Source organism: Haliotis rufescens, unplaced genomic scaffold, assembly GCF_023055435.1.
Source record: "Haliotis rufescens isolate VD_foot unplaced genomic scaffold, xgHalRufe1.0.p SCAF_4, whole genome shotgun sequence".
NCBI lineage: Eukaryota > Metazoa > Mollusca > Gastropoda > Lepetellida > Haliotidae > Haliotis > Haliotis rufescens.
The window spans coordinates 29,961,887-29,977,097 of NW_025964112.1; the positions used below are offsets into that span (position 1 = coordinate 29,961,887).

At 39.9% G+C, this 15,211-nt stretch overlaps 1 protein-coding gene across 1 annotated transcript in view; it reads right to left on the reverse strand.

Moving 5' to 3' along the window:
* Positions 1-659: 659 nt before the first annotated feature.
* Positions 660-15,211, reverse strand: part of LOC124150131 (histone-lysine N-methyltransferase EZH2-like) — a 200,873-nt gene continuing 186,321 nt past the window's right edge. The window contains exons 17-18 of the mRNA XM_046522056.2: positions 13,489-13,654; positions 660-7,069 (exon numbers count right to left, since the gene is read on the reverse strand). Coding sequence (XP_046378012.1) covers positions 7,009-7,069; positions 13,489-13,654 — 227 coding nt within the window. The 3' untranslated portion in view covers positions 660-7,008. The remainder of the gene's footprint in view (positions 7,070-13,488; positions 13,655-15,211) is intronic.

Below are 15,211 nucleotides of genomic sequence, written 5' to 3' on the forward strand. Positions count from 1 at the left end.
CCCTTGGTCATCGTGGAACTGCAGTTGGACTCCCTTGTCTCTATTTATAGGACAGTTTTACCCCATGTAAATATTAATGTTGTATTTTGGGTGCAGCTATTTCAGTTTAATACTGCACAATTTACAGACAGTATCTTACTATGGTATAAACATATTTTGAGCCTCTCAGTTTCCATGAAACGTGTCAATGCTTGCATTCTCAGTTAACATCAGCTAAACACGCATTACAAGTATCTGACACTATGATAGATCACTGTCTTGGTGGGAGAATAAATGTCTGTCACAATGAGTTACAAATATTACGAATAAAGTATAGTTCTCGTGACAGCTGTCAATCCAAACCCAGTTCATGCACCAGGGGATTAATCACCTTTTCCTTGTAGACTGTTAGTTACATTTCTGGCGATATTTAAGGGACACACAATACAAGTACATACAGAGGCATATTTATTCTGGCATACCTCCAAGGGCTGGCTTTTAAGTGGAGAAAACTCACTGGTATAAGAAGTGAAACAGTCAAGCAAAATTATTTGATATATGATGGTAATACTGCAATGGTTTTGCAGACATCCTTTGTTGGTACCTGAGACACATGTGAAAGTTCATCAATGACTTAACAAACATCAAACCAGCTGACAGAAAACTATACTCCAAAACAATATCTTTCAACAGTTTTATTGTAAACATTACATAGTCATGTTTATATGTTCACTGACATGTTACAATATGATGAAATGAGTCCTTACGATGGTTGACAATGAAGGTCCATTCAGGTAAAAATAAACAAATCTGTGATAAACATCTCCGGAAGTATTTTATAGTTCATTTACTGGTATTTATGTTGGATAGACATTTCATGGTATTAAAACTATGACTTGGACCTAGTTACTCTGTTTTGGGTGACAAGATTAAAGGGAACATGTGCAAACATATTTTCCAGCATTATTACTTGAGATCAGTCATATGGTGATAAACAATTGCCAAAGATGTATTATTTGGTTCCCCCTACAATATCAACACAAAAGTATTGAATTTATCAGGGATGTAAGCTAGTGGAAATTACCTCAAGCCAATAAAATTATAATTGCACTTGCCCGTAGTGCCTGTATGTTCCCTGTAAATGATGTATTATCCTCTTGATTCTAGCTGTCAAATTTCTGTATAGACATTTGACACAACCTCTCTAGTCTTTCTCGTAATGAATAATGTACGTGATTTCTGAATTCACCCGATCTATACATTCTGTCTTAATATTTCAAAGTATTTATGGGACAAAGTCCTCTTATTTCATAAGGACTAGGAACCAAAATCCCACGTGCCCTGAGTGAGTGAATTAAATGGGCTTGTGTCTTTTTTCTGAGGTAATTTCAATTCCTGATTTATTACTCAAAATATGAAGGCCAGCTACCTCAACTGTTTTGACAACTTATTAACATAATGTTAAGTATATCCAAAAGATCATATATCACCTAACAACTACAAGCAATAGATGTGAAAATATAAGGAATACCTGCATATGTTTACTAACAAAAAAATAAGTGAACTATTGACATGAATGTAGGTAATGTTGAGGTGTACATTTACAATACCGTGGCATTGGAACTGAATGGAACTAGTATCTAAACACAATCAAAATTCACATATGCATGAACACCATGTGCTGCACGTGCACACAGAAGCCAAAGCGCGTGTGCACCAATAAGCAAACTCACAATCATTAATGCTGTTAAAAATGACTCCGAGAAGGTATCTCTATGATCAGACACAAAAGCGAATTGTTGGTATGACAGCTGTGTGTGTAGATATCCCAAGTTGCCGAATGTTGCCTGGGAGTTGAAAGCCTAACAAAATAACAGTTAGTCAAGATCGACCCATTACGCAATAGATTCAAATCTGCTCCTGTAATCAATAAAGCATTCTGTACAATAACAGGGAGGCGAATTTCAACATCTATCATGAAAAATCGGCTCTTTGCAGCCCGTCTGAAAGCATGTGACCCTAACAGCTTACCACAGGCGGAAAAAATAGGGGTGGGCTAGGCAACACCAGGGACAAATGCGAGCCAATGGTGTTACACCATGTTTACAGATGTCAGACGTGCGGCGGCATAGCTGCGACCGGTATGCCAAGAAAACAATTCTTGACCATGATCGGTATGAGGATGGTGGTGTTCTTTTGTCGGGTGATACTACACATGACAGGCGAACTGATTTGGTTATTGTGAATGGACTTTTGACTGGCCAGCAATATGTCCTATCATTGTTCCATTCGCTAGAATTATTCGTAGGAACTTCGAACTGCAAGATGACAATGCCTGATCACATCTTGCCCATGTAGTCACTGATTATCTCCGACAAGGCACACGGACATTGGACTGGCCCGCTAAGTCCCCTGACATGTCCCCAATAGAGCATCTGTAGGATATCCTCGGGCAGAGAGTACGCCAGAGACCCAGCACCCGCCAACGTGGCCAAGCTTGGGGTAGCTCTTCATGCGGAATGGTGGGCAGCCCGAAATGAATTTTAGACATTTATCATCATTACGCCTTAAATATGATTTCATCAGTTACCTTATATTTTGTTGGTAGCATACTTTATTATTCTGTTATTCTGAGCTTGCTCTAACATTAGAGCAATTGTACCAAAGTATCTGGCAGTTATACCACTACTTCTTACCATGACTTTGACAAATGGCCACTGACCTCTGATGTGGAAGGAATTGAACCAAGATAAAAGGTTTCAATGTAAATGAAAAAGCTAGTACCTTAACAAACTGAAAAAAACATTTTCAATAGTGGCTTTGACCTTTTCAAAGCAGGTACATATTTGGAGAAAGTACATGCCAAGGACTTTACTTTACTAGTTATGACACCATACTCCTTAATGCATTCACTGCTTACCTTACCACAACAAAAGACAGCTCTCAGCGATGGTCTTGGGTGAAAAAAAAAAGTTTCTGTTTTCAACTTTTGCTTTTTGCATGGACCATAGCTGCTGTCATGTGACCTTGTCGGCAAGTTACCTTCCTCACATCACTGCCTGTCGCCCAAGCTTAAAAACAATCTTTTGAGGTTTCTGTAGCCAAAGCGGGGAGGCAAGTCTGCGACAGGTGGGTCCTTAGACCTATTAATGCAGGATAAGTATACAAATGTAAAAACAAATGAGATTTTACTAATTTTTTTTACTTATCCTGCATTACTCCTTAATGCATCTGTATCGGACGGTATACCTTCAGATGTCCAAAACCTCAATGATTCACACCCCAACAAAATGACTCATGTTTATCAATAATCTGTGAGGCAGAAAAAGTACAGAATAACGCTGTAACAGTAGGGTTAGTTCCATCTTATTTACAGAAAGAACATAGGAAATAAAGGGTAACTTCTGTACACACTTGGTAATAAGGATGACAGCGAAAGCTAAAATCTTTACCTACTGTGTCATCCAGCCAAAGCCGGACAAAAAAAAACGTGTCTTCATTTCTTCCACTGGGCGTGTCTCATACGACGGGAAGTAGACTGGCTCTGTATAGGGCAAGGTCATTATTTGTGTGGAGGGTTGGTTACCTCCAGGGCTACTACCAGAGGGCCAAAACTGTTCACGCCTTTGATGTCTTCAAGAGCAGCATCACGAAGATAATGACAACTGTGTTGGACCTAAAAAAGCATCCTTCCATGATCGTTTTAATGGAACAATTACTATGTAATGCCATGGTAGAGGCTAACGCCTTGATCTGGTGAGGATTATTCGGTGGATCAAGTTAGGCGATTTCATAAGCCTGAAGGATAACCATAGATATATGGTGCTGCGACTAAACCTGGGTCGTGGACGTAAGGGATACAGGTATGAACAACCATTTCCTTGAATCACGCCTAGTTTTGGAGCGGTGGATGAAAACTTGAAGGGCGCGCACCGGGCACAAGAGGAGATTACCCTCATCTTTAACTCAATCACAATCGTAGAAATTGGTGGGATAGTTAAGGAACCATCAGGATGGCCTAGTAGTTGATCTTTGCTATAAAATCCCAGCACAACCCGAAATGTACTGCTCCGTGCGTACAATGCTCAAAACGGACCCGAGTGATGTCAATTGCATTGTAAATCGCTCACCTGCACCACAATGGCTTATGCCAAGAAAAGTATTGTTTCCTTGGTGAGGTCATAAAATGAGGATGCGTTGAGGGGCTTGAAGGTAGGCCCGCGCAAACCTCGAAGTACTGCATTCCAATCCCATGCAGGGTATTCTGATCGTCAAGCCTGAAGGAGCGTAGTAGGGCCTGTATTTCTAAATTAATACATGGTTTCCCTCTATCTCTCTAAAGTGTGAAGAACTTGTATACATTTCCCAGTTCAGACTCCATATCATGTACCATGGTTATGGCTATGCAAGTGTAATGAAACATGCATCATGGGAACAATGTTAACAAAAAACAACAATGCAGCATCATTTTGTCATTTTAGAAGATGCACATCTAGAATTTTCTCAAAATGATTTTTGTGTGTGGATTAGATGTTTTATGAAAACTACATTATTATCATTATAACGGAGTCACGCGCGCATATTTCTTTAGTCCGTTTCAGACTGTCATCATTGGACTCAATAAATGTGAACTTCCTTTTTTTGTCTCCTGTAAACTTGTTGATAGGATTCCTTGTGACTGAAATACTTCAAACCACAGGTAGGGCAATCGGTAGTTACTCGATATTTCAATAACAAAAGCCTGTGAAAAATTATATCCTTTTTTAACAGGCAAAAAGCAGTTTTCTAGCATTTCCAACAGTACTTTAGTATCATACTTTAGTATCATACTAGTAATACAAGAGGCGAAAAAATGTACGCTTTTAGCCCTTCCCAGGGGGCCAAACCAGCAGATCTGGGAGCGGGAGACATACCTCATAGTGGTTTTGGTGCATCTCAAACAGGTCAATGTTTGGTTGTCCAATCACCAGTTGGAACGCCACGTAGTGAAGTTTCCACTCCATGGGAACCACGTGTCTGTCTGGCTGGAATAGGTCGTTGGTCAGGATGTTCCAACACCAGGGGATGTGCTGGACTATGAATTTTAGTCCCAGATGATCCACTCGATGAAAGAGTGAGTGAGTATGGTTTTAAGCCGCTTTAAGCAATATTCCAACAATATCTTGGCTGGGGACACCAGAAATGGGCTTCACACGTTGTACCCATGTCGGGAATCGAACCCGGGACTTCGACATGACAAGCTAACGCTTTAACCACTTGGCTACCTGATCACCCCACTAGATGAAAGAACCTGAATGTCTGCTACAGAAGGAGGTGAGTGAGTTGTCTCTTGATTGCGCAGGCACCACACCACCGTACTGTTGTCGGTGGATATTGTGAGTTGGGTGGACTGTAGCTGCTCCTGCCTATGTGAGATGGTCAGAATGTGCGTTTCGAAACTCTAGCTTGTCAATGTGCCAGATTGATAGCTGTATACAGGTCTTGGCGACTGATGTGCGCAATCCCTGCAACATTTGCCACTGACAAGAGTGTATGCTGACAGCTGAGCATACAACTGCTGCTCAGCCGAATAAGTAGGTGGAACAGCACTTAGCTGATCATGCGTCGCCCTGAGGCTGATGTTATCGTAGACGGGCTTGTTGGGAAGCAACGTGAGATGGGCGCCGGGGTTGCAGGGACCGTAGCACTGGAAGCCCTTTACTCCTAAAAATTAGAGGTAGGTACTAAACTCACAGTGTCCCCCACAATGTTGAATTTGGAGGAGGTTGAATGTCTGCAGTCACTTTTACCGAATCCATATTACCAACTGAAGATAATGGTTGCGTAGTTATGACAGGCTGTGACAATCTTCCTCGCAACACGACGGGACTGCTGCAAAATTCGTTTGTGAGTAACCTGTCTATAAATAGCTTGGTGAGAGAGATGAACAAAAATTACATCTAAAGTTTGGAGAGCAAATCTGTGTGCAAGCCTAACAGCATGGATGAGGAAGGTTTTAGTACACAGCGCAAGCATATGTTATGCAAATAGAGAGTTGAAAAATTGCCATAAAATTATACCATTATCTATGGGAAAATATGTTACGAATTGAAAGTGTACACAATGAAATGATACATGCAAACTCTATGTAACGCCAAAGCTACCAGTATTTAAAAACACATAAAAAAATTATATATATGTAGCTAAGAATTGCAAACAATTTGACCACCCCTGCAGATAAACAATTGTAACACAAATTCAAAATGGCGGGAAAGTCTTTGTACACTAAAATCACCCCCATATTAATACACAAAATAGTGAAGGTAATATGAGTGAGTGAGAATGGCTTTACGCCGCTTTTAGCAATATTCCAGCAATATCACGGTGGGGGACACCAGAAATGGGCTTCACACATGGTACCCATGTCAGGAATCGAACCCGGGTCTTCGGCGTGTCAAGCAAACGCTTTAACCACGAGGCTACCCGACTGCCCGAAGGTAATATGAAAAGAATACATCACCCATCACAGATATAATTTAGAGTAACAGCCGAAGCTAAGGGTCTAAAAAAATCCAATTTGATGAGCTCAGCCAAGAGACGTCTTTGCTGTTACGAGACAGGCAGTGATGTGAGGAAAGTGACTTGTCATCAAGGGCACTTGACAGCAGCGATGGTCCATGCAAAAAGTTGGAGTTGTAAACAGAAACATCTTTTTTCACCCAAGACCATCGCTGAGCACTGTCATTTTGTTGTAAGGTAAACAGTGAATGCATTAAGGAGTAATGCAGGATAAGTAAAAATTCAACTTGATTAACATTTCTGCTGACCTTGACCATCGAACCTTTGTAAAAATCACCAGTGGTTGATTAATTCAGTGCAGTTCGTATTTCAAGGGCCAGCTTAAAGACAACAGGCTTAAACAACAGAAAGGACAATTCCCAGCATAGCTATTTCATTGGGACAAGAACAGAGTCTAAGTCAATTAAAATTCGAAATCAATGTCTCCAATTCATTTATCACCACTCATTCCTTTCTTAGGAACAGCTGGAATCAAACAATTTCTGTGTCCCTTTCAATTCCAACAAATTTCAGCTGTTCAGTTGGTCCATATCTGAAAAGTAAAATGTGCAAAGCATTTGTCAATATTTTGATACCAACCCTAAACACTACAAAAGATCTTTCCATCTATATGTGTTATCTATTTCACAAATTAAAAGAGTACTTTAGACCAAAAAACCCCAAGATTGTCAAATTGTTAGTGGGTCCTTTTCACAACTCACTGGCCTTGCTACAATTATCAGTTGGGGCTACTGATGTATAACAACCTTTCCATGATCTATCAACTGTAAACAACTCAATTTACATAACATATTTAACTGGGCCAAAACTATTTCAGTCTTGAAAAATTAGGGTTTACTAATTCAGCAGGTCTGACGCAACAGCTGATAGATAGACAACATAGCTGATAGATAGACAACACAGCTGATAGATAGACAACACAGCTGATAGATAACATAGCTGATAGACAACACAGCTGATAGATAACATAGCTGATAGACAACACAGCTGATAGATAACACAGCTGATAGACAACATAGCTGATAGATAGACAACACAGCTGATAGATAACATAGCTGATAGACAACATAGCTGATAGATAGATAAAATAGCTGATAGATAGACAACACAGCTGATAGATAGATAAAATAGCTGATAGATGGACAACACAGATGATAGATAACATTGCTGATAGACAGATAACACAGAGCTGATAGATAACATAGCTGATAGACAACAGCTGATAGACAGATAAGAACTCCTGATAGATAGACAACATAGCTGATGGAATAAAAACTGTACTTTGATCAAAGGCAGGGAAGTTAAATTTTTGGGACTAAAACACTTGGCTGTGAGAATGAGACTGCATGGTCAAGTCAAAGAGGTCTAAAATGTCTGCAGGGCAACCATGTGTTTTTTCTACTTATGTTACAGGTACTATCTATTTACCATGTGCGCCTTAGCTTAGATAAAAATGTCATTTACCATTTCAGTTATATCCACAATAATGTATCTAAATGAAAAATTGCTCTTCATGATATATTTATACAAATCAAAAGTGATTCCAGCAAGATAATATGTGTTTTCTTGGTGTCATAGTGTTTGTTAAGGAAGAGAATTTATGGATGTCAACTTCTTTATAACAAGGTCCACAACATTTAAGAGTACATACTTACTCATTCATTAGGTGAACAAAGAGAAGCAGAGAACATATATATATACATATGGACTTGTAAGAACAAAAGTAATAAGATAACAAAGGTGGAAACTGAACAAGTTAATTGGCACTGATAGGTGATAGTGAGGGACAACTCGAAGCCAGGACTAACATTATCACTGATAGGTAATAGACAATTGGCAAACGGGAGGCTGGGGGTAATTAGCACTGATAGGTAATAGACAATGGGCAAACGGGAGGCTGGGGGTAATTAGCACTGATAGGTAATAGACAATGGGCAAACGGGAGGCTGGGGGTAATTAGCACTGATAGGTAATAGACAATGGGCAAACGGGAGGCAGGGGGTAATTAGCACTGATAGGTAATAGACAATGGGCAAACGGGAGGCAGGGGGTAATTAGCACTGATAGGTAATAGACAATGGGCAAACGGGAGGCAGGGGGTAATTAGCACTGATAGGTAATAGACAATGGGCAAACAGAGGCTGGGGGTAATTAGCACTGATAGGTAATAGACAATGGGCAAACAGGAGGCTGGGGGTAATTAGCACTGTTAGGTAATAGACAATGGGCAAACGGGAGGCTGGGGGTAATTAGCACTGTTAGGTAATAGACAATGGGCAAACAGAGGCTGGGGGTAATTAGCACTGATAGGTAATAGACAATGGGCAAACAGGAGGCTGGGGGGTAATTAGCACTGATAGGTAATAGACAATGGGCAAACAGGAGGCAGGGGGTAATTAGCACTGATAGGTAATAGACAATGGGCAAACAGAGGCAGGGGGGTAATTAGCTCTTTCAACACCGTAGGCCGGTTATCCGGCCAAGAAGCATCGAGTCCCCAGACACCGCAGGCCGGTTATCCGGCCAAGCCGTAGTCACGTCAAAATAGTACTATATTTTTATGGACCTACCTGTAATATCATTCATTTATTAAATCTATGACATTTCACAATGTCTGAAATACATATTCCATTTCAATTTAAATTTTTTTATCGTTTAATTAAAAAATTATTCACTATTTCCCGCGATTTTATTGAAAATAAAATTCTCGGACACACATTTCGACAACGGGTCCACATCGAACACGTCAAATAGGAAAATAAAGACGTTTTAAACAAATCTTTAAATATATTATACAAAGTAATATATAAAATCAACAAAAATATATCTAAAAGTAATCAAACTTACATCTAAATTATTATTTTCATCTTTTCGTGCGATCGCGTGTAATGTAAGTCAAATGACATCTCGGCTTTCGTCGCCTTGAATTCTCGGCTCGGACACGATGTTTAATGCAAAAATATATGCATGAAAAATCTTTGTCACAGCTCGTAACCTAGCACGATACATTCACGAAGTTCCATATTTTTAATATCTATCGTGATTTCCTGCTCAAAACGTTCAGAATAACACGATTTAACAAAATTCTTTCGCAAACTTCTGTAATTTATCGAACACGAGCTTGGTATCACAGCTGTAATTTGATTGACTGCCTTAGGTCACGTGCTCAAAATTGACCAATCACGAAACTTGTAGCAGATTTCAGCAAGAAAGCGTCATTAGAAACCAATTTTAATCCAATGAAATCGCTTGTTATAACTACGGAAAAAACCCAGTCGATGTTACGAGCGTGTAGATGAAGGAATAAGCTTTCCAGCGATGTGTCATATGCCATTCTTCGACGAACGTGTTATTCATACGAAACCTCGAAAACTGGGGTATTTCTTCATTTTACTGAGCGGACAGTCGCTGTTATCGGGAAATGGGTGATGACAGAGACTATTTATAATTCTTTTTAAAATGATTTTCCAATAACGTAAACAATGAAAATAAAATAGAAATAGGTACGAGGATATTATGAAATCATATATTTGCCGAAAATCGTCAAGTTTTCGCTTCTTTGGTCCTTAATCTGGATGTTAACAACGTGTTAGCGTACATTTTTTATTTACAACGAATTTAATTAAGTTGTAAATGCATTATTTTAAATAATGTGAAAAACATAACTTTCATATTTATGAACCATAGGATCAGACCTTTCAAATGGTGTATAACATGTAGTAGCAAATATATTTTACAAGCAGGTATTTTCTTTGATAAATGTTGGCTTCATCTATCACACAAGAGCCTCTGGGAACTCGGTGTCCCAGCAGTAAACACTTCTGGTTGACTGGTGTTGAAAGAGTTATCACTGATAGGTAATAGACAATGGGCAAACGGGAGGCAGGGGGTAATTAGCACTGATAGGTAACAGAAAATGGGCAAACAGAGGCAGGGGGGTAATTAGCACTGATAGGTAATAGACAATGGGCAAACGGGAGGCAGGGGGTAATTAGCACTGATAGGTAATAGACAATGGGCAAACGGGAGGCTGGGGGTAATTAGCACTGATAGGTAATAGACAATGGGCAACGGGAGGCTGGGGGTAATTAGCACTGATAGGTAATAGACAATGGGCAAACGGGAGGCAGGGGGTAATTAGCACTGATAGGTAACAGACAATGGGCAAACAGAGGCTGGGGGTAATTAGCACTGATAGGTAATAGACAATGGGCAAACAGGAGGCTGGGGGTAATTAGCACTGATAGGTAATAGACAATGGGCAAACAGGAGGCTGGGGTTAATTAGAACTGATAGGTAATAGACAATGGGCAAACAGGAGGCTGGGGGTAATTAGCACTGATAGGTAATAGACAATGGGCAAACAGAGGCTGGGGGTAATTAGCACTGATAGGTAATAGACAATGGGCAAACAGAGGCTGGGGGTAATTAGCACTGATAGGTAATAGACAATGGGCAAACAGGAGGCTGGGGGTAATTAGCACTGATAGGTAATAGACAATGGGCAAACAGGAGGCTGGGGGTAATTAGCACTGATAGGTAATAGACAATGGGCAAACAGGAGGCTGGGGGTAATTAGCACTGATAGGTAATAGACAATGGGCAAACAGGAGGCTGGGGGTAATTAGCACTGATAGGTAATAGACAATGGGCAAACAGGAGGCTGGGGGTAATTAGCACTGATAGGTAATAGACAATGGGCAAACAGGAGGCTGGGGGTAATTAGCACTGATAGGTAATAGACAATGGGCAAACAGGAGGCTGGGGGTAATTAGCACTGATAGGTAACAGACAATGGGCAAACAGAGGCAGGGGGGTAATTAGCACTGATAGGTAACAGACAATGGGCAAACAGAGGCTGGGGGTAATTAGCACTGATAGGTAATAGACAATGGGCAAACAGGAGGCTGGGGGTAATTAGCACTGATAGGTAATAGACAATGGGCAAACAGAGGCAGGGGGGTAATTAGCACTGATAGGTAACAGACAATGGGCAAACAGAGGCTGGGGGTAATTAGCACTGATAGGTAATAGACAATGGGCAAACAGGAGGCTGAGGGTAATTAGCACTGATAGGTAATAGACAATGGGCAAACAGAGGCAGGGGGGTAATTAGCACTGATAGGTAACAGACAATGGGCAAACAGAGGCTGGGGGTAATTAGCACTGATAGGTAACAGACAATGGGCAAACAGAGGCTGGGGGTAATTAGCACTGATAGGTAATCAGAGCTACAGGTGAGCTACAGGTAAGCTACGTATTTGCATAAAATGCCCCCCAAAACTATCCAAAACCCAATTACTTTCAATTAACTTGCGTACAGAAATGCAGGCATTAACTCAACTGTTTGAAAATAGTAGCATAAATACCCAATGAAGCGATTTGAGCATGCATACAACAGAGCTAATTTCCGAAACACAATTTCGAGCTTATTTACTTTCTGAGTCAAGACTATATTAAGAACCCTTGTATACATCTAAAACATTACTTCATTTTTTTATTTGGAAATCTCAAAAACCCAATAGAGTGATGAATAGACGAGTGAAAAGGTATTGGTTACCCAATGAAAAATGTAATAACCCAATTAAAATAAAAACCTTCGGGTAAAAACTCAATTGCTCAAAATGTTATCACCAACCTACCATAAACCGTGACCAGGGAACCTATCCGCCCAGTGCTTGGGACTTACTAATTTGATTATTGTCTGTCCAAATTATCCAGATGGCTTCTATTACCAATCACTGCTATAGTTACCCCCTGCCTCCCGTTTGCCCATTGTCTATTATACCTATCAGTGATAATGTAAGTCTAGCTGGCTTCCATCGCTATCACCAAACAGCACTAATTAACTGTTAAATGTTGGCTTCCATTTGTCTATTGCTAATCACCTATCAGTGCCAATTAACTGTTTGCTTCCTTTGTTAGTTTCCACCTTTGTTCTCTTATTATTTTTGTTGTTCTCACAGGTACACATATTTGTTCTTGCAGTCATAGCATTTATTCACCTGATGAAAGAGTAAGTATATATTCTGAAACGTCTGTCCCTCAAAATAAAGAAGTTGACATCCATAAATTCTCTTCCTTATGTGTATCACTTTAAAATGCCATCCAACGATTTTGTTTGTTGTTTAATGCTGCACTCAGCATTATTCCTATCTACTGTAAATCTGGAAAATTTTGCACCATGAAATTACTCAAGTGGCCAACAATACCCTTAACTGAGTCTGGAAAGTTTTGCAACACCCTATTAACATTACAAAATATGAAAGCTACTGCTGCAGGTGTTCTATGTGATCAGTAGGAAGCGGCATTAGGAAATGCTAACTCAGTGTCAGTCAGTGATTTTTAAACTGTTGATACAGTTGACATGGGAGGTTGGGGAAGCTTGTTTATCGAATGAAGAGACTGGCTGGTGTCTGGATTACTCGAGGTTATGTCAACAACTAATTTGACTATTAACACTAAGTGACCATGTGTAATTGGGGAAACAGGATGCAAGGGATTTTTGTTTAATCATGTTCTGGCTAGCTTGACCACATGTGTGAAAGTGAATTCAAGAAATATGCCTCCTTTTTGCTTGTTGTTGGGTCTGCACAAGTATCTACATCATTAAACTATTGTGAGTGTGTGACGCTCACAAATTTTGCAGTACTTTCCTGCTACCAAAAATTACTAATTTACAGTTTATGATTGCAGTATGAAAATAATAAGGGTCTGGATCACTCAATCCAGTGACTGACGTCATGAGCATTATGGATCATGACTCATAATATCAATCACTGGATCATCTGGTCCAAACTTTATTATTTACAGGCCACCATGATATGGTTGGAATATTGGTGAGTGAGGTATTAAAGAACACACAAAGAATGACAGCTATCATGTTTTCAGGACTGGAGAGGATTAGGCACAAACCACAAGTGAGCTAAACATGGTAATGAGGACACATACCTATAATCAAAGAAGAGTTCTTCACCAGCCTGTATCGGGCGCTTAGCAAATATGCCAATACGATGGTCTCCATTAACCATCATCACCTTAGCATAGCAATTGGGATTGATGGAATGGTTGGCAAATCTTATCTTGTTGCCTTTTCTTGTAGCATCCACCACGAAATCTAGATTCAAACAAATTCAATAAAGTCAGCGACTTGGATGAAGGTACGTCTTCACACATACAGTTCTTATGACAATGCAGGAGTTATCTTGTATCTATGTCTCCATGTTAAGAACAACAGTCTGTTAAGTATTTCCACACTAAGCACTAGTTTTTGCTTCTTGATACAAGTATCGTATCACAGCCGCACACTAAAAGTATAAAATATTGATTCTTACCTTAAATGTTGAATACCTGTTACACTAAACACTACTTTGTTGTGACAGTTAATAGTGAAAACGTAAATAGTTTTGTCTGTTTTGCCATACTTAACACAGACAACTGCAAAGTGTCAGTGTGCCAGATATTTGGCAATCCTAGCTGTCAATGAAAAAGATGACAGGCCACAGATAAGAGCACATGCAAGTATCGTGAGAAAGGTATTGTGATACATATCGGATCGTGCAGTTGATGTATCGTCCCAGCCTACTAAGCACCCTGGTCCCATAAATGTTTCAAAGTTGAAACACATACATAAACTTGTCTCAATAAATAAAATCTCAAGTCTGTGATGACTGTGTCATGATTAAAAATACAGTTAGCATTTAAGGTTACAGTACTTATGTCATCAATGGCAACCCTCACATAATGCATAATGATTATCATAAGTTGGATAATAATATCATAACGTTCAGCATGGACGATGTCAGATTGTGCACTGGAACTGGCTATATCAGGGTGACCCAGATATCATAATATAACGATAAATGACCTCTTCGACGGAATCTCCCATAAAGTCACAACATTTGCCCTCTGGGTCCGCACCAGAAGCATAAACATGGCACAAACACTACTCCAGCAGGCACTACATAAAGTCCACACATGAATGGGGCTTCTCGTTAAACGCCAAAAAAAACCACTGGAGAAGTATTCAAACAAAAATATGTGCCCAACTACCCAAATTCCAAAAACAAACCAAATTCTTAGGACTTATCTTTGATGAGCATATCAAGTGGGATGCCCACATTAAAAGCCTGGTAATAAGATGCACAAAGGATCTAAACACCCATCATTCTCCCTACCTACATGTGTTTTTGAAAATCTATAATAATTCGTAATACCCTAACAACACACTAAATAAAAAATTAAATTCCATCCAATACCAAGCACTAAAAATAATTACTAAGACACAGTATGGCACGGTCCCCTTACAACACTACAAGCGAAATCCCCCTGGATCTACGCCGCGAACAATTAACTGTAAACTTCTGGGCCTGAACCTTATCAAACATAAGCCCAAAACACCAAGCGGTTGCCAGTAAACACCAGCCCTTAACCCCAATATCACATCACATGCTGGGCTACATAACTAACCACAAACGAAACAAGCTAAAACTAAACACAAAACCCGAAGTGTTCAGCAACGAACACACCAATCACACCTTAGCTAGCATTACAAACTCTCTCCTAAGCCCACTAAATGATACACAAACTGGTGACTCTCTCTCTCACCGAGGCTGATCTACTCATTTGTGACCCGTATTTTTGTATCATTATCTATTGGGTACTAAAGCAGTGA